At 32.8% G+C, this 27,873-nt stretch overlaps 1 protein-coding gene across 1 annotated transcript; it reads right to left on the minus strand.

Moving 5' to 3' along the window:
* Window positions 1-9,190: 9,190 nt before the first annotated feature.
* On the minus strand, window positions 9,191-9,915 carry LOC107956766 (uncharacterized). The gene is made up of 2 exons (XM_016892296.2): window positions 9,770-9,915; window positions 9,191-9,590 (listed from the first exon to the last, which is right to left on the minus strand). The coding sequence occupies exons 1-2, from the start codon at window positions 9,870-9,872 to the stop codon at window positions 9,310-9,312; spliced, it is 384 nt and encodes a 127-aa protein (XP_016747785.1). The 5' UTR covers window positions 9,873-9,915; the 3' UTR covers window positions 9,191-9,309.
* Window positions 9,916-27,873: the final 17,958 nt, after the last annotated feature.

Consider the following 27,873-nt stretch of genomic DNA (forward strand, 5'->3'; position numbering starts at 1 on the left):
AACTTAACATCCTTTTGAAGTAGCTTCGTCATTGGTGTGGCTATCATCGAGAAACCTTTCACAAATCGTCGGTAATAACCGGCGAGCCCCAAAAAGCTCCGAACTTCAGTAATATTTCTCGGAGGTTTCCAGTCAAGTATGGCTGAAATTTTGTTCGGGTCAACTCGAATACCCGACGTGGATACCACATGACCCAAGAAGCTAACCTCTCTTAACCAGAACTCACACTTACTGAACTTAGCATATAACTGCTTATCCCGCAAAATTTGCAGCACTAGCCTCAGATGCTCAGCATGTTCGGTCTCATCTCTTGAATAGACCAAAATGTCATCAATGAACACAACTACGAACCGATCCAAATACGGTCTGAAGATCCGATTCATCAAATCCATAAATACTGCAGGGGCATTAGTGAGCCCAAACGGCATCACTAAGAATTCGTAGTGACCATATCTCGTTCTGAAGGCAGTTTTAGGAATATCTGAATCTCGAATTCGCAACTGATAATAGCCCGATCTCAAATCTATTTTTGAGAACACTGAGGCTCCCTTCAGTTGGTCGAACAAATCATCGATGCGCGGCAACTGATATTTGTTCTTTATCGTCACTTTATTCAGCTGACGATAGTCAATGCACAACCTCATGGTTCCGTCCTTCTTTTTCACGAACAATACTGGTGCACCCCAAGGTGAGAAACTTGGTCGAGCGAAACCTCTATCCGTCAGTTCTTGCAACTGAGCTTTCAACTCCTTTAACTCGGTTGGTGCCATACGATACGGAGCTATCGAAATCGGCGTAGTCCCAGGTACAAGCTCAATACCAAACTCTAACTCCCGAACAGGTGGTAAACCCGGTAATTCTTCCGGAAAAACATCCGGGTATTCACAAACCACCGGCACAGATTCGGGTTTCTTTTCTAATTCTTTGCCATCAAGTACATACACAAGGTATGCTTCGCACCCTTTTCTTACATATTTCTGTGCCAACATTGCTGATATTACAGCTGGCATCCCCTCCAAGTCCGCAGACTCAATTCGGACTACTTCGTTATTTGCGCACCTCAAATCAATAGTCTTGCTCTTGCAATTCACAATCGCATCATGCGCGGTCAACCAATCCAAACCAAGGATAACATCAAATTCATCAAACGGCAAAAGCATCAAGTCCGCCGGAAAACAGGAACCTCGAATTTCCAGGGGACATTTCTCACACACTTTGTCGACAAGCACGTAATGACCCAAGGGATTTGACACCCGAATTACAAACTCAGTAGACTCAATAGGTAAAGTCTTACTGGATGCTAAGGTTTCACATATGTAAGAATGAGTAGAACCGGGGTCAATCAAAGCAATTACATTAGTATCAAAGAGAGTGAATGTACCGGTAATAACATCAGGCGAAGAAGCATCCTCACGGGCACGTATAGCATAAGCTCTAGCAGGCGCACGAGCTTCGGATCTGGTTATATCATCTCTAGATCCTCTCTGACCACCACTAGCATTGCCCGTATTTCCAGATGGTCTACCTCGAGCAGTGGTAGCACCCGGTTTCCCACTCTGATTTTCATTCTGTTCAAACAACCTCGAGCAATCTTTAATGAAGTGGTCAACTGATCCGCACTTGTAACAGGAGCGGTCAGGGAATCTACAACTCCCCGAATGCCATTTACCGCAATATCGACACTTCGTTCTATCTCGACGTTCATTCCCAACACTGGCGACCGAAGTGCCTCGTGTACCCACAGGGGGTCGATCACGATCTCGTCTAAAAAGGCCCGAAGTGCCTCTAAACTGGCCCGCATCATCTCGAAATCTCTTCGATGTCTGTTGAAGAGACCTTCCCGAGGATCTTTTACGAAACTCTCCAGTTCCCTCATCAACTCTTTGCTTTTCTTTTCTAAGCTCTTCGGCTTTACAAGCTCGTTCAACAAGTACCACGAACTCTCGTATTTCAAGAACGCCAACGAACATTTTTATATCTTCATTCAGCCCATCCTCGAAGCGTTTACACATAATAGCTTCGGACGAAACACATTCCCGAGCGTATTTGCTAAGTCTAACAAATTTTCGCTCGTAATCAGTAACCGACATGGAGCCTTGCTTAAGCTCAAGAAATTCCTTCCGTTTTTGATCAACAAATCTCTGACTGATATACTTTTTCCGAAACTCAGTTTGGAAAAACTCCCAAGTTACTTGCTCTCGGGGCACAACAGAAGTCAGAGTACTCCACCAATAGTAGGCAGAATCACGTAGCAAGGAGATAGCACACTTTAGGCATTCATCGGGTGTACAAGATAGCTCATCGAGTACCCGGATAGTGTTGTCCAGCCAAAATTCAGCTTGCTCTGCATCATCGCTATCCATAGCCTTAAATTCAGTAGCCCCATGTTTTCGGATTCTATCAACTGGGGGCTTATTTGACCTTATTTGGTCCGTTACCGGTGGTATTGTAGGTGCGGGGGTAGTATTTGTCGGGAATGGAGGTTGTGGAACAGCCATATTAGTTCGAATGTATTGGTTGAACCAATCATTCATCACGCTATAGAATGCTTGTCTAGCTTCATCATTCGAATTACTAGCATTAGGTTGAGAGTCTGCCGGCACTGTCCCTTGTGCGGGAGCAGGCGCTACACTCTCAAGATCATCAGCTACCTCTCGGTCACGATCGGGATCCATTACTATAAACACATTTACAATTGTCAGAAATCACCACACTATCAAGTAATCACATAAAATGGCATGTATAGCTAGACCCAACACATTACAGTAGTCCTAGAATCGACTAAACCATAGCTCTGATACCAATTTAATGTAACACCCCGAACCTGAGACCGACACCGGAGTCGGACACGAGATGTTAACAAACTTTGAAAAATTTTTCCAGACACTGCCCAGTCTGAGTACTAGTCGCTTCAAAAATCATATCTTGAGTTTCACAACTCGAAAATCAGTTTTGTGATTTTTCCCTGAAACTAGACTCATGTCCCCACCTATGTATTTTTTTCTAGAATTTTTGGTCAGGCCAATTAGTACAGTTTATTAGTCAAAGTCTCCCATGTTACAGGGGTCGACTACACTGACCTTTTCCCATTACGACTTGGATATCTCTCTGCACAGAGATTCAATACTGATTCCGTTTGTTTCTATGGAAACTAGACTCAGAGAGGAATCCATACATATATGGTATGACCCCTAATTATCTCTGGTCAATTTATAGTGAATTTCCAAAGTCGGAACAGGGAATCCAGAAACTGTTCTGGCCCTGTTCCACAAGAACCCGAATATCTCTTACTGTACTGTTCATATGATTGTTTCGTTACTTTCATATGAAAGTAGATTCATCAAAGTTCGATTACGTAATTTATTCACTATTTAATTCCACTCCTACTAATTCTTGTGATTTTTCCAATCCACACCACTGCTGCTGTCAGCCTCTGTTTTCAAAGTAAACCTTACCTATTTTCGGGGTTTCATGGACCAACTAGGGCCTTGTCATACATATGCCCACATATGATCATACTTAGCCATTCCAATGGCTGATCATTTGCTCAACACTTCCATTCCAACTATAGTTACATCATGAAACCATCTATACATTCATAAACACGAATGGTCTAATGCCATACTCCACTTCTACAAGCCATTTTCGCATGGCTGTACACTTATACATTTCATAAAGTACTCGAAAAACAACAATGGGTAGTCCTATACATGCCATATCAAAATTCAACCAAAATAGTACCCAAAAGAGCCTTTGATAGTGTGGGCGACTTCGACTTCAAGATCCCGAGTCCGATAGCTGGAGAACCAAAAATCTATAAAGCAGAGGAGCAGTGTAACGAGTAAGCAATTTATGCTTAGTAAGTTTTGAGCAAGGAATTCCAGCATAAACAAAGAATAACACACATTTAGCTAAACGGAATATTTCATAATACGCAATTTACCGATACCAAACTTGCTTCACAACATTAACAACCCTTATGTACATACACAATAGACTAACTTAGCCGAAGGCCGGTAGCTCGTTTATCAACTGAGCGAACATTTATTTGTAAGGGCTCGATTAAATTCAACACATACGTAACATATCCCCATATTGGGATGTTTTTCGAGTATTCGCTGGAATTTTACAGCAAGCTCATTCATTACCAAATCACGTACCTTCGGGATTTAACCGGATATAGCTCCTCGTTCAAATGCCTTCGGGACATAGCCCGGTTTTAGTAACTCACACAATGCCTTCGGGACATAACCCGGATTTAATAACTCGCACGAATGCCTTCGAAACTTAACCCGGATTTAGTATCTCGCACAAAGGCCTTCAGGGCTTAACCCGGAATTTGTATCTCGCACAAATGCCTTCGGATCTTAGTCCGGGTATATTCACTTAGCACAAAGCCTTCGGGACTTAGCCCGGACAGCATTCAATTAATCATGCACATCTAACAATAATTCATGGCACATTCATATTTCATTTTCATTTGTGAAACTCAAACACAAGGCACATATCGTCCTTGCACATTCGGCTCAATAGCCACACATAGAGCATGATTTAATCACATCGTAATTTAAGCTCTCTTACTCAAGAACTTACCTCGGGTGTTGTCGAACGATTCCGCTAGCTATTCAACCACTTTTTCCTTCCCTTTATCGGATTTATTTCTCCTTTGCTCTTGAGCTTAATTAAACAAATAAATTGATTTCATCATTTAGGCATCAAAAAGATGAACACAAGGCACTTAGCCCATATTTATACATTAGACATTAAAGTCTCATACATGCAAAAATCATGCATCAACACAACATATTAGCTAATTTCTTTCCCCTTGGCCGAATATGCATGTCTATTTTTGGGGTCGATTTCAACACTTAATACACACATATACACACTAGTAAAGCATCCTCCCCCTTTTCATCAATTTAACACATGCATTGCTCATTAACATGCAAAGTTACATTCGGCCTTAGCACACATCTTGCTAGCCGATTCTTCTCCATTTAGCAACCAATGCACATATGTGCTCACACAAAAATGCTAAAAAGGAGGTTCAAGAATCATCAAGCCATCATCACATGCATCATTAACAAGCTTCATATTTTGCATGCAATGGCATTAACACAACCTCCACCTAGGCCGAATCTTAACTCATCCTCATGCCTCATCACCACAACATCAAACACCAACCAAGAATGATGCATCCATGGTCAAGTGCCAATTCCATCACATAGCAAGATTTAGACCATGGGCTAGGTAGAACTCAAGCTAACAACTAAAACATGCATGCATCTCATGGAACATCATCAAACATACCTTAGCCTAGCTACTTGCATGGCCGAATCTCTTCACCTTTCTTCTTCTTTCCTCCTTAAAATTTTTGGCCAAGGATGAACCAAAGGATGAGAAAATTTTTTCTTTGTTTTTCTTTCTAATTTAGGCTAAATGAAGGTGAGAAAAGGATGAACAAAGATCTTCTCCTCTCTTTTCTTTAGCTCACGGCAATGGGGGGGGGGAAAGAATCAACTACACACTTTTTTTTTGTGTATTCATCATACTCCTTTTCATTATTTAATTTCCATGCCTATTATTTTATTTTTTTCCACCCATGATGCACCAACAAAACATGTCTATGACATGTCTTGGCCATCAAACTTGGTCTACCATGCTTGTCATGGCCGGCCACTACTAGTAGGGGGGAATTTGACATGCAAGTCCCCCCTTTGTCCACATGCACTAATAGGTCCTCACACATTGACCTATCACATTTTAGAATTTTCTCACATAAGTCCTATTGACTAAATTCACATGAAATCAACCAAATTGAAGCTTGAAATTTTCACACATTCATAATTACATATTCTAGACAATAAGTATCACATTCAAACATTTCGGTGACTAGGTTTAGCGGTCCCGAAACCACTTCCCGACTAGGGTCAACTTTGGGCTGTCACACATATAATGTTATTCTTTGTTTATTTTTAAAATAGACTCACTAAGGAATCTAGACATATAAATTATGACCCATTATTTTTTCTGCACAATTTATAATGATTTTCTAAAGTCAGAACAGGGGACTTCAAAAACCATTCTGACCCTGTCTCACTAAAATTCAAATATCTCAAAATATAAAATTCCTTTGCCTACACCGTTTTTTTCATGTAAAAATAGACTTGATAAGATTTAATTATATATATTATTCACTCTCTAATTTCATGTCTACTGTTTATGGTGATTTTTCACATTCACGTCACGGCTGCTGTCAAAGAAACTGCTTCTTTGTATTAGCTATCATTTAAACATACATAACACCAAAACATAATCTTTACTAACCATTTCAATAGCTAATCTTAGCCATATCATATGAACATACTCAAAATGATTAAGACTCTATACATGTCATAGTTTTAAACATTTTGAAAACACATAATACCGAGATGGTTATGATAGTATGATACAAGCTCCGACGATCCCCAATTCGAACAAGCTCAAATCACTATAAAACAAAGGAAAGGAGAAAATGTGTAAGCTACAAATAGCTTAATAAGTTACATGTAAACAATAAGTACTCATTTAATAATTGACATTTCTCTCATATAACTAATCAAACATTTCTTAGCAATTTCAATCACTTACACATGCATAATCTTACCCATTTCGCTTGCACATGCACTTATACACTTAACATTTATCACATATGCTCATTCTTTTAAACGTACCTGCATACACACTTCATTTCATATTCACTTTAACTCATTATTAATCCCGTTAAACACTCAGAATATACACAGATACGTAGAGATTTAGCACATAAGTGTCACACTGATATGTAGCCGAAGCTACCACTGATCAATAACACTGGAAATGTCCACGGGCCTACTCACACAAGCTGTCAGGTGTCTGCAACACATGCTAGATCACCCAGCACCCGGGACTCACTGTAACACTGTAACACTGATCTCTAGTGACATGTCACTTGTATCCACTTCTATTCCTAGGTTCAACCGGGAATTTACACTTAACACTTTATTTTCAACACTTTATCACTTGAATAATTCATGAACAATTTTCTTCCACATTCAATATTGATTCACATATCAAATAAAATTCACAATTTATAAAAATATTACTATTATTTACACATAACTTACCTCGGATGCAAAACGACTATTTTTGTAATTTAGTCGACAACCTTCTCTTTTCCCCGATCACTTCCACTATTTCTTCTTTCTTGATCTATATTAACACAATTTAATGCATTTTATCAATATTCCATTCAAATACAATTCATACACAATATTTTGGCAAACTTACATTTTTTCCCATAACTTTTCAAAAATTCCACTTTTGTCCCAAAACTCGTAAAAATAAAATTCACTAAATTCTTAAATTTCAAACTTCACTAAATCATATTCCATACTCATAACAACCCTCAATTTCACAAAATCACAACTTTATGCACATTTTACCATCTTTCACAATTTAGTCCTTTTTCAACATTTTCATCGAAATTCATCTAGTAAAACTTGTAATTAACACTTAAAACATTCATTATCTAACATCACTATTCAATTTACAATTATATCATGAATGGTCAATTTTTAAACTTTAATTTCATTTAAATTAAATGATAGAAACATGAAATTCAAGTTTCAATAAGCATAAAAATACGAAAATAATTAAAAACAGGGCAATAAATCACTTACAATTGAGCTTAGAAAAATCAAGAACCCTAGCGTATAGAACATGAAAGTTTCGGCAGCAACTCTTCAAATTTGAAGAAGATGGACACTTATTTACTCTTTATTTTGTCTTTTATTCAATTTGGACAAAAATGCCGTTGACCCATTACTTAGATATTTTTCTAGAATTACCCTTTTGTTCCATAACACTAATTTTTATGGTCTAATTCCACATAAACACTTCCAATTTCATGCAATAATTCAATTAAGTCATTTAATCACTAATTAGACACACTTTGCATTTTTCTCAATTTAGTCCTAAAAATTCAATTAGGCACTAAATCATTAAAATTTCCTATCCATATTTTCACACAATATTTCATTCAATCAGTAATTAATAAAAATTTATAAAATTAAACTATTTCACTTTGGATTTGTGGTTACAAAACCACTATTTCGATTAGGCCCTATTTCGGGCTATCACAGTATATAATGCTTTAATTACCAGCATTGTTAATATCATATTAATGATCTGTTGATTACATGAAATTAAGACGTAAATATGATAAATTATTAAGCATGTATATATGATACTCATATAAAAATAATAATAGGAACCTTTAATTAATAATCCAAAAATAATGAAAATATGTAGAATAAAGACAAGTAACAATCAAATATCAGTTTTTTTGTGTTTACAAGAAACATGTATTTTATCTTAGAGTTGTTTCTTAGACAAAGATGTTACACGGTTGTTGATAACATGTTACCAAATTATCAAACAAAGAGCACACTAAAAAGTAAACAATAGATGAAAACAAAAGAAAAAAATTTTCGTATATATTTTTCGCTCACACAAAACTTCTATTTATAAACTCCTTTCATTCAATGAAATACAAATAAATAAAACTTACTTAAATGCTTCATTAAAACATATATTAAGAAACTTGTACATTCATTCTAATGAGTTAGAATATCGACCTCTACATTTGTAACATTTTTTTATTTTTCTTTTCACATTCAATATCTCTGTTTTTTTAATGACTTTTGGTTCCTCGCCCTCTCTCTTTCTTGTCTCTTTTCTGATCCATATATTTTCCTTTGTTTTTTCGACCTCTTAGTTGCCTTGTTTTAAATTTGTCCCCACAATTTTATAGTAGCTCAAGTGCCTCTTTGTTGGCTTAGATTTCATTTTCTTTTGACAACTAAAAGCTGGCATTCACAATAAAATAGAAAGGAGACATCACTTCTTTTCTTTAACATTCTAACGAAATCCAATATGGGATTCACTTTCACTTGAAAATAATTTTTTACATTTAAATTAGGAGATTAAAACTCTGGGTTAGAAATTTTAATGGATAAAAGAAATGGTATTGAGTGAGATTTATTCAAGCACATTTAAGAAAAATAAATAAAACTTTGAATTTTGACGTCAAATTTCAACGTATTCCTCCACCAAGTATTTTTTCTAAACCAATAAGTTGTTGACAAATTTTTTCCTTACTAGCAGTAAATACTAAGAACAAGCAATTTATTTCTTGGTAAGGAGCATCTCCATTCTCCCATGAACATGTACATATACATATACATAAACTTTCTGATGCTTGGTATACATATATACATAGAATTAGAATCAAAACCATTGATTTAAATGAAGAAAAAAAGAAAAAAAGCAAAGGAAAAGAATGCCCGTAAGGCAGGTAAAGCCAAGGGTTGCCCCTACCAAACTCAAAAGTTCAAACAATTCTGATAATTGCCCATCTCTTTTAACTTTATAATTATACCCAGCTCCATAGTTCCACCCCCACTTATCATATGACCTGCAACATCTCTCCAGCTTCTCCTTCATCTTCACCTGCTCTATTCTCTCCCTTAGAACACTCAAATTCGCATCCACCCGGTTACTTGACCCACCTGCCACCAAAAGAAAAAACTGTATAAGATGAAACTGACAAACAAGTGCAACAGACTTGTGTTTAAGTTTTCAATTGACACCAGTTTCAAGTTCTGACCTCTATAACTTATAATATTTGAAAAAGAATTGACAATAAGAATAATAGGAGAAAGTTGATGGATATATAATGGTTGATTACCTCCATCTCTAAAGCTTTGAGCTCTAACATGAATGGGTTGACGAGAATAATGGTTGGAAGATGGTGAAATTATGGCGAAAGATGAAGGTAATGAAGAAGCCATGGTGCAATATTTTGGAAGAGGGTTTTCTTTGCTTTTAAGTCAAGTTTGGAACTAACTCGCCTCGTTGACTGCAAATTTGAGCTCCTTTATATATACAAATTGTTTGGCCAAATAAAAGAAATAATTAATATGATTGGAATGGGTATCCGAATTAGGGTTTAAATATAACATTACGATTGTTATTTTTTTTTTAATTTGGGTTCTCTCTTAGCCTCTAACATTCATTGCTGGATTCATTAAGTTCCCAAATCTGAATAAAACTAGATTAAAATATTCAGACGGCTGAGGATGGCTAAGGAACAATTTGAAAAGGTGTGTTTCATCAAAGAAAATTTGACCACTATTTTAATTCAAGTTGATATTTAATGGTCAAATCTTTTCCATAAAGAAAAAGAAGAGAAGTTTGGAATTACACTTTTGGATCTATTGATGTTAAGCTGCAAGTTTTGAAAAATTGTTTTTTTATTAATATTTTAATAAATTGAGTCTTAATACATATATAATTTTAAATTGATAATATTATCATTGTGTTGATTCTAAAATAAGGGAAAGTAGGCGGAAATTGGGTGTCAAGAAGTCTCATCTCATGCGCTGTATATGCGTTGCTTCGTGCTCTAACTTTTATGCAATGATTTGTATTATTTACCCGTTTTTGGTAAAGAAATCAGATCACTAGTTGTCTTAATATCTGGAAGTTTAAGATTCAAACATTTCCTCCACTAGCTTTAATTGTCAGAAAAAAAAATTTTCCTTCATCCAAATTTTGTTTCCTTCATAGTTACAATGTGTAAGCTCCAAACACGTACGTTTCTTAATATCAATTGCAATTAAAATATGAATGGCAGGCTACCATTCCATACTAATTAAATTCACAATCCTATGTCAAATACAATTTCCAAGTAGTGTGTAACTTTTCCTTTTCTTTTATAAATATAATATCATAAAATGCCGTGAATTATTTTCAATTTTATTAAAGGATTTATGATTATAATCAAAGGTAAAACTAAAAATATTGATAAACGGGGTCCAAATGTGCATATAAAGGTCGGTATATTGTGACTTTGGGAATGTACCCCAAAAAGCAAAATAAAATAATAATAATTTAATTTTATTATCAAGAATCAAAACGCAATTATTAAAATTCATACCCGTCAACAGACACATATTCGAACTTTATAAAATCCTCCCTTTTAACAATTTTGTAATGCTAAAAAAATATTCTAACTTTATTTTTTCTTTTATTACCATATAATGAGAAATATATTACTAAATACAATAATTAATAGAAATGTATTCAGCTGTTCAAGAGATAAATAGAGATAATTAAGTTAACAATAATGACTGAGTTTAAATTTAGTATTAATAAATTTAGGATCTGTTTTACAGTGATAAAATATTTTCCGAAAAATATTCTCAAATACTTGATAAAGTAAAATATGTTAGGTCAATGAAAAAAGTTTTGTTAGCCAACGGAAAAAGTGATGTTTTTTCAATAAAACAACTTATCTTAAAAAGTCGATAAGTCGTTTTATAAATTTTCGGGTTGAGATTCACTCCGTTACTTTTTCATTCATTAATATTCAATACAATGATCATCACGTATATGACTCATGTAAAACCCATCTATTAAATGTGAAAATCAACTTGTGAATGGTATTTTAACATGTACATTAGATATTAATGGATGAAAAAAATAGAGTAGAACTAAACCCCAAAATTTAATGCCAAATATTCTCTCTCGCTCGCCTTTCTCCCTCGCTAGTGCTCTCACCAACTCCTTCATCAGTGCTCTCACCTCTATTTAAGATTTTATTTCATCTTCCCACATTATTTCAAGATACTACATTCTCTCTCTCTCTCTCTCTCTCTCTCTCTCTATTCTCATTCACCATTCAACATTTTAAGCATATAATATACTATTGTAAATGTCTCATAGAGTAAATTATGAAATCATAATTTTATGATTCAACTCTCCACCTTTACCTATTGAGAATATGCCTCAAAGTTCCCAAAAATTACAATTTTTCCAACAATCCTCCGCATGAATGAAAATTGATAGTTTTATTGAAAAACATTGACTCGATGTGATGATAGAATCTACGATTGATAGTTGCATAGGATAGGTAGGTATCCACCCTTGAACCTTCCATTGTGAAAGTATATTTACTTTACTAGCTGAGCAGTAGACGTCATGTCCTTGAACTGTTCTGTTGTTTGTGTAAACGATGATATACCTTACATAACTACCTCCTTGGCAAAGTTTTATTTCTCATGGGTATGTTCATATAACCGTGAACATCTCTTGGTTCTGCAAAAGATTGAGAGAACTATGCCCCAATAATCTCCTCGAAGCGACCCCACTTCACTCTCACATAAGTGACTTATGTTATTCGGCTCACCAAAACACACAACGGTTATTAAAAACATTGCTTAACCTATCCACTTTTAGTCACTGCATACATCATAGGAACACACTTGGGATAAGTACCCCCACAGTGACCTCACAAGGTCTATGCAATTAGGTTGTCCCTTTGAACCTAGATCTTGGGATCTCAAGTCAACTAGGTAGGGTTTTTGTTCACATAGCGCCTTTTATTTTCATGGGTTTTAGTCTTATTCCTTTCGATGTTTTATCAACATGATCTCGATTTAAGCCTTTAGTTAGTAGATCCGCAATGTTATCTTTTGATTTTACAAAACCAATAAAGATAACTTCGTTTGAGATCAGTTGTTTAACGGTATTGTGTCGATGACGCATGTCTCGACTTACCATTATACGTTACGCTAGCAAGACACCCCACACTTTCAAGTGGTTGTAGGACGATTTTCTACCTTTCCATAACTTATATGATGTCTTGTCCCTTTTCTTGTGGGGCGCCTTATTTAAAAGGTAATTAACTCATAGAAAAGCTCCCCTACATTTTTGTGATAATCTAAGGCTTCTTAGCAATGCATTCATTTTTTCCTTTAGAATCTGATTTTTCCGCTCGACTATTCAATTTCATTAAGGAGAGTATGATGGTGTTACTTCATGAATAAAGTCAGGTTGTGTACAATATTCAAATGATTCAACATATTTACCACCACGATCACTTCTCACCATCTTAATCTTTTTATTAAGTTGGTTTTCAACTTCCTGCTTATAGAGAATAAATTTATTTCTCTATAGCTTCATCTTTGCTCTTAAGCAAATATACGTAGCAATGACGGTAATAAAATATTTATTCCCTCCTATCATTTGAACAAACTTTAAGTAACAAATGTTACTATGTATTAGATCAAATCATTTTTGACATTGTTAATTTTGCCTCAACACATGTTTCACATTTATAATTATTGTGAAACAAAGGAATGTGTTCTAAGCTAATTAATGTACGTAAAGTATTATAATTAACATGTCCGATCCTACTATGCCATAAATTAAATGACCTAAGCATATAAACAGAAAAAAAGTAACATTCTTATTCATAGTTTTGCTTTTACAGAGATTGCATTTAGTTTAATACATATCCCCTTCCCACAAACATTCCCCCTTTAGAAAGAAACATTCTTATTCATAGTTCTTGCGTATGTTAGGCACATAAGTCCATATCAAACATTTCCTTGGAAATTTCTTCCACAAAATTGGCCTCGTTAGCTCTAACTTTCTTTGGGATCCTACAGTCCGATAACTTGTACCCCATCTTGTTGCAATTGAAGCATTTTCCTTGAAATTTTTGCTTATTAGAAACACCACCTTTTGGTCCTAGTTTAGACCCATTCTAAGGTTTTTTTCCCTTCTTGAAGTCTTTATTGACTTCTACGACGTTTGCCCTAGCACCATTATCATTTACTACTTAGTTGAACATTTTTCCGTACCTCTAATGTCTTCTTCAATCCAAAGTCTAACAATTAAATCTTTTATTGACATTTTCTTTCTTTTGTGCTTTAGGTAATTCTTGAAGTCATTCCAAGCAGAAGGCAGCTTCTCAATAATGGCTACCAATTGGAAGGATTCACTTATCATCATCCCTTCAACAAGAATTCCGTGAATGATCAGTTGAAGTTCCTGGACTTGATTCACAATTAATTTAGATACAATCATTACAAATTCAAGAATTTAGCAACTAAAAACTTTTTAGCTCCAACATCTTCGGCTTTATTTATGGTCCAATAATGTCCATAATTCCTTAGTTGTTTTCTTAACACCATACATTTCGTATAGTGCATCCGACAATCCATTCAAGATGTAGTTTTGGCACAGGAAATTAGAATGTTTCCAAGCTTCAACAACAGTGAAAGCGGTAACTTCATCTACCTCGCCCTTTTTAATAGTAGGAGGGTCATCTTTAAAAAATTTGACCAAGTTCGACATGGTCAAATAAAACAACATTTTCTATCGTCAAGTCTTGAAATTTTGTCCCGAGAATTTTGCAAGTTTCTCATTGTGGCTTACAGTAGCCGCCACCGGCAACACTGAGTTTTGGATTAAAAATTGCGTTTGAACCAAAGCTTTAGATTGCCAATTGATTGAATTGGTGGGAGTTTCCATTTTCTGTCAAGAAACAAAACCAGAATTAGAAAAATTATCAACTTTTGTTAGACGAAAGGAATCTAATAAAACCCAAAACAAAAGTTTATACGGTCTAATAAAAAATACAATAAAATAATGCACCAGGTAGGTAACCCTAAAAGAGAGGCGGTGCACTCGGTATGCTTAAATACCAAGTCTTTCAAAGAACCAATCGTAGACATGCATTCTCGTATTGTCTTTTTAATTCACTGTTGATAAATTTCATTTTTCTTTGATGTCACAATTTTGAAGCTACAATTTAAGCTTTTACGATTTAAAGCCACAATTAAGGCCACCATAAACAGAAAATTTTCCCTTTGATTTGTTAAACGGCAGAATTAAAATTTTGAAACAAAATCAAAATCAATTTTATTAAATGACAGGATTAAATCCCGAAATAAAATTATTTAATTAAATCAAAATAAATTTTGTTAAACAGCGAGAATAAATTCTAAAACAGAATTATTTGATTAAGTCTTCTCATTTGGAAAATAAAATCAAAATCGAATAAAATTTGTTAAAAGGAGGGAATAAATCTAGAAACAGTTTTTCAATTTAATTCTATTTTGGAAACAAAATTAAAATCGAATAAAATTTGTTAAACGACAGGAATAAATCCTGAAAAAGATTTTCAATTTAATTTTATCTTGGAAACAAAATTAAAATCGAATAAAATCTGTTAAACGGAGAGAATAAATCCCGAAACAGATTTTATTTAATGTTAATTTCTCGTTTTAGCAACAAAATAGAAAATGGAATAAAATCTATTAAATGACAAGAATAAATCTTGAAACAGATATTATTTAATTTTAATACTCGTTTGGAAAAAAAAGGAATAAAATCTGTTGAATGGCTGGAATAAATCCTGGAACAGATTTTATTTAAATTTTAATACTTGTTTGGAAACAAAGTAAAAAATGGAATAAAATCTGTTGAATGGCGAGAATAAATCCCGAAACAGAATTTATTTAATTTTTATTTTCAAATAATTTTTTTTCTTTCGCCTTGCTGTCTTGTTTGTCTCGGATTAAAGAATTGCAAGATAATAAAATCTGTCTTAAGATTGTTGGACAAAACATGTTAGCAAACAAAAATATATAAATATAAATAAAAAATATTTATAAATATAAAATAAAATAAATTGAATAATTTATATTTAAATTATCGGATATGAAAAAAACCAATAAATAACATAACAAAAACTAGAAACCAAAAAGAAGAAATGAGTTTTACTAGATGTTGTGGCCTGTTTTACACAGTTTCCTTAAAACTGATTCGGCCGCTCCTACGGTACTTGGAGAAACATTGGTCGAATGTCTCCCAGGATACAACAACACGATGATCGAAGCAGTAGCACTTCTATAGTGATCAACAAACAAAACGATGCATTTTTCTATCACCGAAATGTTGGAAAATATGGAGAGGAAAATAGAAGAATTTTGGAGAAAATAATCTCAGTGTGAAAGAGTGAGATTGAGCAAAAATTATGAAGAAGTCTTAGCCTTTTATAGGCATTCAATAGCGGAGGAATAGAGGTGTTCATGGGCCGGGCGGCCCGGCCCGGCCCGACGGCCCGCCCGAAATATGGGAGGGTTTTTGGGTAAAAATATAGGCCCGAAATATGGGCTTGGGCAAAAAACGAGGCCCGATTAAAAAACGGGCCGAGCCTCGGGCACCACTTTTTTGGCCCGGGCCCGCCCGAATAATAAATATTTTTTTTATTTTTTTATTTTAAAATACTTTTAAAATACTTTTAAAATACTTTTTTTAATTTTTATTTTAATTTTTAAAATAAATTTTTGGTATTTATTTAAAAAACGGGCCGGGCCGGGCCCGGGCTTATGAATTTTTTCCCGGGCCGGGCCTGGGTAAAATTCTAGGCCCATATTTTGGGTCGGGCCGAAATTTTTTTTGGGCCCAGCCTGAACCCGGCCCGGCCCATGAACACCTCTACGGAGGAATCTTGGAAATATCCATGTATAAAGAGACAAAATATGCATTTAAATGGGCAATTAAATCAATTTGATTAAAATCAAATCAAATTGACTAAAATCAAATAAAATTAGGATATATGTTCTTTTAAATAAGATTTTGTATATATTTGCTGAGAAAAAATTTTTCTTGTTGGGCTAAAATATCCGTAAGCCCATTTTGGGCCTAATAGGTCTAGACATTTCGTGTCGCCCACATCGTGCCTGCTCCAACCCTAACGAATTTGAACCTACACCCCCTTATGCGAGAGGTAAGGTTCCAAGCTTAATCATTCAATCACCCTTCAAGTGGGTTATCATATATATATCACATCTCACACTTGGTCTTTAACCAATGTGGGATCTAAGCTTTTCTTTTTCTCAACAAATATTCACAAGTAGCTTACTTTAAATATCAATTTCTCATTCATCACTCAACTATTTTGAGCATATGATATACCGTTGTAATGGTCTTATGGAGTAAATTATGAAACCATAAATTTATGATTCAACTCTCCACCTTTACCTATTGAGAATATGCCTCAAAGTTCCCATAAATTACAATTTTTCCAACACTTTTCTATAAATCTTAAGTTGTTCAAATAAGGTCTGAAATTTCCAATTATATATACAACTTGCAAACACATATTCCAAACATAGGAATAAACATAACAATTAATCTTTCAAAAATAATTAAATCAATGAATTGTTTGAGTTTGATTAAAGGTGAATATTTTATTTTTTAGTAGTGGTCTAAACCAATCAATGGAAGGAAATGTTTTTCAGTTATGAAAATATTCATATTGTGTTTGTTTCATTAAAAAAATGACATGAAAGTTAACTATGGCTTTAATTGAAGTGGTAATGAAAGCTTGATGAAGCAAACCAAAAATTCCAAGAGGGGCTGAATTGGCCTTTAAAAATTTGGTGAAAGCAAATGCAAGAATGAAATAAAGAACACAAAGAATTTAGAGTGGTTAGACCCCAATTGACTACTCCACTACCTTAGCTTTCCACCGCTAATGATTTTTCCCAAATTCACTAATTTGTTCAACCTTGGATGACAAGGTTTAACCTTACAACTCCTTAAGATTTCTATCCCAAATCTTAAGTTTCAAAACCTCTCAAAGAGATACAAATGAGCAAACAAAGAAACAATCCTTACAAGATAAAATTGTTTACAAATTGAAGCACAGATACAATGAGATACACTTAAGCAAAAAAAAAAAAAAAAGAAAAAGAGATAAGGCTCACAAGTGTATGTAAGAATAATATGATAATTTAAGCTCTAAGATTGTTTGATTGATGATTTTTGCTTGAAAGTACTTTCTTAGTTATTGTAGGATTTTAAAAGATGGTATTTATACCCCCTAATAGATTTTCAGCCGTTAAGGTTGTTGGTGAAGTTAATATGGCCATTAGGGATGTAAAACCAGAGCTTTTATTTCACCTACAACTGCGAATATCGATACCTCCAAAAAGGGTATCGATATTTTTTTGTCATAAAAGCTAATTCAGTGACCGTTGGAATGAAATAAGTGATTCTTCAAAAATATTTTATCGATACTTCCTGAAATAGGTATCGATACCAGATCGATACTTTGTAGAGTTTATGAGAAACATAATACAATTTTGGTATCATTTTTAAGAAAGGTATCGATTATTTTCAAAAAGTATCGATACCGAAAACATGGTATCAATAATTTTTAGGGTTTTGACAGAATGCTTTTTTGGTCTCGATTTTTATAAGGGTATTGATTATTTTAAGAAATTATCGATACTTTTTGGCCTGGAGCAATTCTGACTTGTTTGAAAATTGTATTGATGTGTTAAAATGATTTTAACTTAATTGAGATCCTTTTGACTGGGCTAAAAACATTTTCACTTGATTTTAAAATTGTTTTAAAACTTTCTAAGAGTTTATTGTAATTATTCAAAGTTTTATTGCTTAGAATTCAAATTTAAAAATTATTTTGTCAAATTTAGCTTATATTCAAAAACACTTTTAATTTGTTATATCAAAATCTTTTATCAAATAAAGCTTAGTTTAATAGGTAAAGTATTGGAAGTGAATATTAAAAGTGTCTTGGGTTCAAATCTTATCACATGTATATATTTTCTAGATTTATCTACAAAATATTTATGATATTGATATTACGCAAACCAAAACCTTAATGTTGCACAAATATTTAGAATGATATGATTTTCGCAAGTCTAAGAATTACTTGAGACGGAACTGGAGTTGGTCATTAGGTTTGATGAAGATCACCACGAAAAATTGATTTCTCCCTCTTAAACTTTCCTCTTAATTATACAAATAGATGGAGGCTATAATTTTTATGTGTGTTTTGTTTCTATAACCCTAATAGGTAGGGGGAAGATCAATATATAATGATCAATCTTTAATCCGATACGTCCATCAAGTAACCAAATGAACGGATAGGGTTTAACTTCTATTAAAGTAAAACACTTGATCCCTTTAAATTGGGCCACATTATTTTACACTTAATTGGGTCCATAAAATTGGGATAAAAATCTTACATTCTCCCACTTAGTCCAATGTGATAAAACATAAATTTTAATAGAATAAACATTAAGCGCGCATAACAAAAAAATAACACTTATCATTATTATCATACTATAGTTAATTGCAAATGTGAGTTATGGCGGTTAGATATAGCTTAAGTCACATACTTCCTTCCATATACTACAACAATACGACTAAATATAATAGGACGTTAAGTATTATATCATAATCACGATGATATCTTATAAAGATTTTTCCGTTTCAAATAATTCCAAAATGTATGTGCACACGATCATGATAGATAGAAAACATGTCAATTTTATATCAACAACACAATAATTGAGCTCAAAGTGTCACGTGATCATAAAATATCATTCATCAATACAACCAAATCCCATTCTAAGTAACTTTTTATTTAAATGTCTTTGGTTGTAAAACTTTAGTTAACAAATTTGAAATCATGAGATCAATTATAATGTGTTTTATAGACATTCTTTTGTTTATGAACTTTCTTTTTAATGACAATATATTTTAATTCCATTGCACATTAAAATATTTGTCGCTCTTTGGAGAAAAATACTATCGCGAAATTATCACAATAAATTTCCAGCGGCTTGGTAATAATGTCAACTACCTTAAGTCCTTAAATAGGTCTCCACAACCATAATGCGTGAATTGTAGCCTCAAAATATGTCACAAATTTTGCTTTCATCATAAATGATGCAATGACAAATTATTTAGCATTTTTTCATGATATGACCCTGTCAAATAGCCAAAAGTGCACTTAGTATCAAGGCATGTAGCAAAATCTAAATCCAAATATCCAATCATTATCAACCAATTGGATCTTTTATACACAAGCATGTAATTCATTATTCAAACTGCCCAAACATAATCATAAGGGATTGATTCGATTTTTTTTTCGTTCTGCGTGAGATTAAATTATCTTTCTAGAACTCTTTTGATATTATTTTTCCGAGACAATACTAATCAACCTTATGATATATCACATAATATTTCAATTCCTATAACATAGGATGTCTCTTCCATATCTTTCATTTAAAAGTTAATTGAGAGAAAACTTTTGTCTTAGGCAATATACCAAAACAATTTGGAGCAAACAACATATCAACATATAACACTAAGAAAATAAACTTGCTCCCATTAATCTTTTGATATATACATCTATCAATGATGTTTTCTTGAAAACTAAAAGAGTTTATGGTATAATTGTTATAATAGACATCGATAATGACAATAGAACAATCGTAAAACAAAAACAAAAATAAAATACATAAATTTTACGTGGAAAACCTTTCAAGAAAAAAACCATGAGCAGAGAGGAGGAGAAATTCACTAATGTTGAAAACTGAATGATATAAGAGGAGTTTCAACTACATCTATTTAAATCTTGAAAAACTATATTATAATTAATGTCAAATAGAAGAAGTGTAGTTCTATACGGTCCTCGGTCTCTCGCCCCCCCCAAATCCCCTTATTTTGCCACTGTATTTATTTCTTCAACAAGTGATAGGATTTGGGACACACAAACTCTAACAATAATTAAACTTGACGTACCATTCTTGTCAAACTCTTTTAAGTCCATATATTGACTTATTGAGTTTACAGACCATATGACATTTTCCTTCAACTAAAAAACCTTCAGGTTGGTCCATATATTCTTTTTCCACAATATCTCTATTTAGAAAGGTTGTTTTCACATTTATTTGGCATAACTCTAAATCATAATGGGTCACCAATGCACTAATGATTCTTAAGGAGTCTTTCTTAAAGACTGTTGAGAAAGTCTTTTTGTATTCAATACCAGTTATCAAACTCGTCAATATTTATGGCTTGTAAAAACAAAATTGGATTTTTATTGATTCCAATATCAAAATCTGATTCTTACAAATAAACCACATAATCATTAGGAAATACCAATTTTATCTCTTTGAGATTTTTGTAATGGCATTATTTGTGGTTCATTTTCATTAGACCTTTGTGAGTTAGTTTCTTTTAGGGTCATTTAAGTGTTGTGCAACATTATTAGGGCATTCGTTAATTGCTGGAACAACATTTGTAGTAGTTGTGGATAAAGAAACATTTATAGGTGTAGAAAATTCTACTCTAATTTCTTGAATTTCCACAACTTGTTTTGAAGCACTCCCGTTAACTTCACCATTCTCAAGGAATCTAGCATTACTAATTTCTATGATTCTTCGAAAATGATTACCGAACTTAATATAATAAATTTAATAGTAAATTATTCATACATTTTCCCCGTCAATCATAAAATAAATCTATGAACACATTTATTTCAAATCAATATCAATAATAAATGATAAATCTTTCAAATCCAATCACATAAGTTTTTTATCAAATCACTGAATCGGAGAACGACTTACGGATATGAGTATATTGTATTTAGAAGCCTGAAGGTTGTACAGAAGCACATAAGTGCTAAACTGAAACCCATAAGGGTTGAACGAAAGCTCATAGGAGCTGAACAAAAAGCCATAAGGGTTAAACGGAAACTCATATAAGTTAATAGAAGCTCGTGAGAGCTAAACGGAAAGTAAACATGAAAGTTCAAAACATATGCTAAACCTTGGTTTAATTGAGTAATTTTCCATCAATTCATTCTTTGCATTTACCATCAATTCATCCATTACCACAGAACGATTGTACTCAATCCCACGTTCCACTCGTTTTGAACAATTAATTTAATTTCATAATTTAACAATAATTTTATTTTCAACAATAGATATGAATAAGTACATAATAGCATTCATCAAGTTAATAAATAAACATTAAATTTTAACCATATGAACTTACCTGGGTTAAATTGTAAGATTTGTAGTAGTTTAGGGGCTATTATGCTATTTTCCCTTTTTCACGTTTGTCTACATGTTCTTGATCTAAAATGTAAAATTATTCATTCATTAGCATATATTTTAGTTTTCAATTCAATTCACAATTAATACCCCTCAATTTTTGAAATTACACAATTAAGCCAATTTTTACAGGTTTTGCAATTTAGTCCCTCACCAATTAGCCTATCAAATTAGCTAATTTTTTTCTCAATTGACAATTTATCTAAATATTATAAGCTATCATACAACCTTTGATCAACAGAATTTTAGTATCAAACCCTAATATTTAATCTTTTCACAATTTGGTCCTAAAATCTATTTCTTTTGAAATCAGTTGATAAAATCACCATATAACAAAATTAAAGCTCTAAATCAATGTTAATTCATCACAAACATCCAACACTCATCAATGGTAACTTTCAAAACTACCCATTAAACCAAAAACTAATGAAATAGATAGTTGGGCCTAATTGTAAATATCTTAAAAACTCAAAAATTTCAAGAAAAGAGTAAGAATTGAACTCACATGATGTAAACATATGAAATACCAGCTTTTGAGGAACTCTTATGACGTTTCTGGCTGAAAATTTTGAAGAAAAGTCTAGATTTCTTCCAAACCTCATTTTTATCTAATTAAAATTTATTTTTATTTCCCATTTTACCCCTTAATCACCTAATTTCATTGTTTTATTTTCTGCTTATGTCGTGTCAGCCTTCTAATGAGTGCCTAATTGCCTTTTTAGTTCTCCCTTATTTACCACTTAAGCTATTTAATCACTATTTCTTTAATTAGCAAGTTTTGCACCTTTTTCAATTTAGTCCTTTTTACTTAATTTACTATTAAAACGTTAAAATTTTCTAACGAAACTTTAATAATATCTTAATGACACTTCGTAAATATTTATAAAAATATTTACGAATTGGTTTATGAAATTGAGGTCACGATACCTCATATTCGAAACCACTTTACCTAATAAATCCTTCTAAAACACAAATCACTAATTCAAAAATCTTTCTAAAATCACACTTGACTCGTGAATAATAAATAATAAAATTTTTGAACTCATTCATCGGATTTAATGGTCTCGAACCACTATTTTCGACACACACTGAAAATTGAGTTGTTACAACTCTCCCTCCTTTAAGAAATTTCATCTTCGAAATTTAATACCTGAGAATAAGTTCGGATACTGTGATCTCATCGATTCTTCTTTTCCCAAGTATCCTCCTCCGAACCATGACGATGCGATAATATTTTTACTAATTGTACTCATTTATTTCGCAGTTCCTTAACCTCTCAAGCCAAAATTTTCATCAGTTCTTCCGAGTACGTCATATCCGGTTGTAGCTCAATTTCACTATGAGGAATCACGTGTGAAGGATCAGGTCTGTACCATCTTAGCATTGAGACATGCAATACATTGTGAATTTTTTCAAGTTTAGGAGGCAAAGCTAATTAATAAGCTACAGGGCCAATTCTTTTAATAATTTCATAGGTTCAATAAATTGTGGACTCAATTTTCCTTTTCTGCCAAACCGCAATACATTCTTCCATGGTAAAACTTTTAAGAACACTTGATCGCCTATAGCGAATTCTATTGCCCTTCTTTTTAAATCTGCATATTATTTCTGATGGTCAGAAGCAACTTTCAAACTATCCCGGATGATTTAAACTTTTTCTTCAGTTTCTCGGATCAAGTCGACTCCCACTAGCTTGGATTCACTCAATTCAGACCAATACAATGGAGTCTTACATTTCCTCCTGTAAAGAGCTTCAAACGATGCCATATTGATACTAGATTAATAGCTATTATTATATGCAAATTCAGCCAGTGATAAATACTTTTCCCAGCTACCCCCAAGTTCGAGTATACAACATCTTAACATATCTTCTAAAATCTAAATCACTCTTTCTGATTGCCCGTCAGTCTGAGGATGAAACGCTGTGCTAAAATTCAACTTTGTACCCAATTTACTCTAAATTCTCGATGTAAATCTTGGATCCCGATCTGAAATAATGGATGTGGAGATCCCATGTAACCTCAGAATCTTTGATACATACAATTCCGCTAACTTCTTAAGTGGAAAGTCTGTTCTGACCGGGATAAAATGTGCCGACTTAGTCAATCTATCAATAATCACCCAGATCGAATCTTTCTTTCTCAGAGTCACAGGTAATCCAGATATAAAATCCATCGTGACATGCTCCCACTTCCATTCAGGTATCATGACAGATTGTAATAAACTCGTTGGTACCTGATGTTCTGCTTTCACTTGTTGACAAATCAAACTGTAATACCCCAAAAATTTTTACAATAAGATATTATCTTTGGTATAGTAAGGAAATAAAGTGACAAAAAGAAGAATTTTGAGTTATGACAACATTGGGAAGTATATTATGACATATTAATTCAAGAAATGATTAAATTGCAAAAGTGAGAAAAGTTTTGTTATCTAAGAGTAAATACTCAAAATTTGAGGGGTTAAAGTGTAAATATGAAAAATTTGAAGGACCAATAGTGTAAATATTTTAAGGGTGGAATAATCTAGAAACTAAGGAAAATGGATGAATTAGGACCAAATTGAAAAGCTGAAGAATTTTGAGGGAGTAAATCACAATTTTACCAAATTAAGTGATGACTCAAGGATGAAATTTTAAAGATTATAAAGGGCAAAATGGTCAATTAGAAGAGAGAGAAATCTAGAAGATAATGATGATGTTGGAGATATTTTATATTAAAGAAATAAATAAATATTAGTTTATTAATATTTTAATTTGATTTTTAAATGATATTTTCTTATTTTATTAGTATTTTATTTAGTATATATAAGAAAAGGAAGATGAAAAATCATCCATTCCACCATATTTGCATGCAACTAACGTGAGAAGAGAGGAGAAGAAAGAAAGTTTTGCTTTCTTTACAATTTGGTCCTTCCACCAAAAAATTACCATTTTCACCTAGAAATCAAAAGAATTTCCATAGCTTCCAATAGGGAAGAATAACAAGGAGACAATGGGGAGCTAGAATATCAAGTTAGATTCAAGAAATAGAAGCTGGTGGAGAGAGAAAATCAAGTTAAAGATTGAAATCAATAGCATAAGGTAAGAACATCAAGATTTCAATATATTTTTAAGTTTGATATTATTGAAAAAGCATGAAAATAATGTTATAGTAGATTTTTCTCATATAAGGTCTTATGTTTTTGATATATTAGTGAAGAGAAATAAGTGAAGTGATGGGAAATATTATAGAGAAAGGGAAGAAGGGAGTTATACACATAGTAATCAACATTTTGCACTAAAACAGTTTTGGACAGCAGCAGTAGGTTAACTTTGAAAAATCACCATAAATTGTGGAAATAGAATTAGAGTATAAATAAAATAGGAAATAAATATTATTGAGTCTATTTTCTAGTAGAAGAAACGGTGTAAGTAATGGAATTGTAAATCATGAGATATAATAAATTTTGTGAGACAAGGTCAGAATGAATTCGTGTTCCCCTGTTCTGACTGGGAAAAATCATTAAAAATTGTACAAAAATAATTATGGGTTATAATTTATATTTTTAAAATAATTAATGATTCTATTTTAAATAGAAACAAACGAGAACATCATTCCAATTCTGTACAAAGATATAATTAATTTTTAGTGAAGAGGGGTCGGAATTGTCAAACAGTGAAATAGTGGAAAATTTAAAGAATAAATTGTACTTATTGGATAAACTAAAAATTCTGAAAATTTTATGGTGAGAATATATGTGAGTCTAGTTTCAGATAAAATTTGAGGATCCCAATTTAGAGTTCTGTAGCTTAAGATATAATTAATTTAGTGACTATGACTCAAGTGAACAACTTGTTATGAGTAAACAAGTAAATAGTGGTATTATGTATATATCGAGGATGTGGAATGGAGTGGAGGAGGAGGAAAATATATGTGAATATTTAGCTAATATGAGTTTATTTTAAAATAGCCTATTTACATGTTTTAGGTTCAAGGACTAAATTAAATAAAAGTAAAAATTTAAGGGTAATTTTGTAAAAATATAAAAAATGACCAAATTGAATGAAATGAATTGTTTTATTATTTAAATAAATAAATTGAATGAAATATTAATTTAGATCAAGATTGGGTGGAAATTCGAGGAAAATAGAAAATTATCAAAATATCCCAAAATTTTAGTATTTCTACAATTTAGCCCAGTAAGTTCGTGTAACTTGAATTATATCTTAAATGCTTGAAATGTATGTTATTGATGTGAATATGATTGAAATTTTATTGTATGAAAATTTATGAAACATTGATATATTTGATAAAAAGGGGAAAAAATCCCAGTTGAATGGAAGAAAAATTCGATGGATCTATAAAAAGGAATTGACGGTAAAAAGGATCTAGCCCGGACTGGTGATCCTATCCTGATATAGCCCTCCCGAAGAATATGTGTGAAAAAGATCTAGCCCGGACGGGTGATATTGATATAGCCCTCCCGAAGAATATGTGGAAAATGGATTTAGCCCGGACGGGTAATCCGAATTAGGGTCTGAATTTAGCCTGGACTGGTAATTCAGATCCAAGCTCATTAGATTAATTGTCGTTGCAGGGGATTTAGCCTGGATTGGTAATCCCGACAATGCTCTATGAGTTTATATTACAGGGGATTTAGCCTGGACTGGTAATCCCGTTGTAAGAAATGAGGTTCGTGGGAGTGTGCTCTCTTGCAGGGGATTTAGCCTGGACTAGTAATCCCGCTGTAGGAAATGAGGTTCGTGGGAGTGTGCTCTCTGAATTGGAAAATGTGTGCACATGAATATGAATTGGCAGACCCGAATTTGTACACTAAAGTGTACCCTTGAAAATCCATTGAAATTCCAAGAAAATTAAACGGGATAAAAATAGAAAATGATAAGTACTTAAAATTATAAAATTAAACTTGAAATATATAGAAATGATAATTATTTGATATACTGAAATATGACATGGAAAATACATGTATGTGAAACTTGCCTGATAATTATGCATATTCAGGATTATGAACAGCAACTGGAATAAATATACATTGAACTTAAAAAAAATTATGGTACATGAAATATTGTCATAATGAATTGAATGATTTATATTTAAGAAGAAACAACAAGAAAATGATATGTATCATGACATGTAAATATGAGACTGTGTTTGATACGTTGATACAAGGAAAATTATGTGTATTAAGACGAGTAATAAATTTAAGTGAGACATGGCGAGAAAATAAGTTTGTCAATATTAAAGTACGCTAACCAATGTTGTTGCTTGAATTTTAGGCAAGTTCTAAATTACTATTGAATGGTAATTTGTTTAATTATAAGGTGCATTGGAATGGTAAGTGCTTAGATGAAAATATAATTGAGTTTATGAAATAGTGGAAAGGTTTCAGTTATACAATTTCTTATGAAAAGATTTGTTATGTGATACGCCCGTATGAATCCTATCCCTAATTCGAAAATAAATAAAAAAAATTTAAAATCTATATATATATTTAGAATTCTGCGAAAAATTCTCTATGATTCCGATTTAATCCCAGTAGGTTTCTAATGAATGTTTTGAGCTTCTAGGGCCCAATAGAGGGATGTTATGATTATTTTCAGAATATGAATAATAAATGACTCAGAATTATTGAAAATGTTCAGTAAACTTCGGTAATGCCTCGTGCCCTATTCTGAAAATGGATACGGGTAGGGGGTGTTACAATTATTGGTATCAGAGTTATGGTTTAGTCGGTTCTCGAACTAACATAGAGTATGTGAGTCTAACTATATATGTCGTATTACTTTCAATCGAACTGTTTTAAAAAATGCTAAAAATTTTATATTGATGTGATTGAAATGTGCTTATGATGAAACGAAACTTAGAAAAGTATGAATAGAAGTTCATGATAAGTATGTGTTATTATACGAAATGAGATAACCATAAGTTGAGATGAGAAATGTGGAAACGTAGAATAAAATGAAAGTTTATATGGTGATAAGTCCATCCGTGTTTGCTTGGTGTGCATATGATGTTATGTCCTCAACATATTTGATTAAGTAAATATGGTAAGAAAA

Source organism: Gossypium hirsutum, chromosome D07 (genome assembly GCF_007990345.1).
Source record: "Gossypium hirsutum isolate 1008001.06 chromosome D07, Gossypium_hirsutum_v2.1, whole genome shotgun sequence".
Taxonomy (NCBI): Eukaryota; Viridiplantae; Streptophyta; class Magnoliopsida; order Malvales; family Malvaceae; genus Gossypium; species Gossypium hirsutum.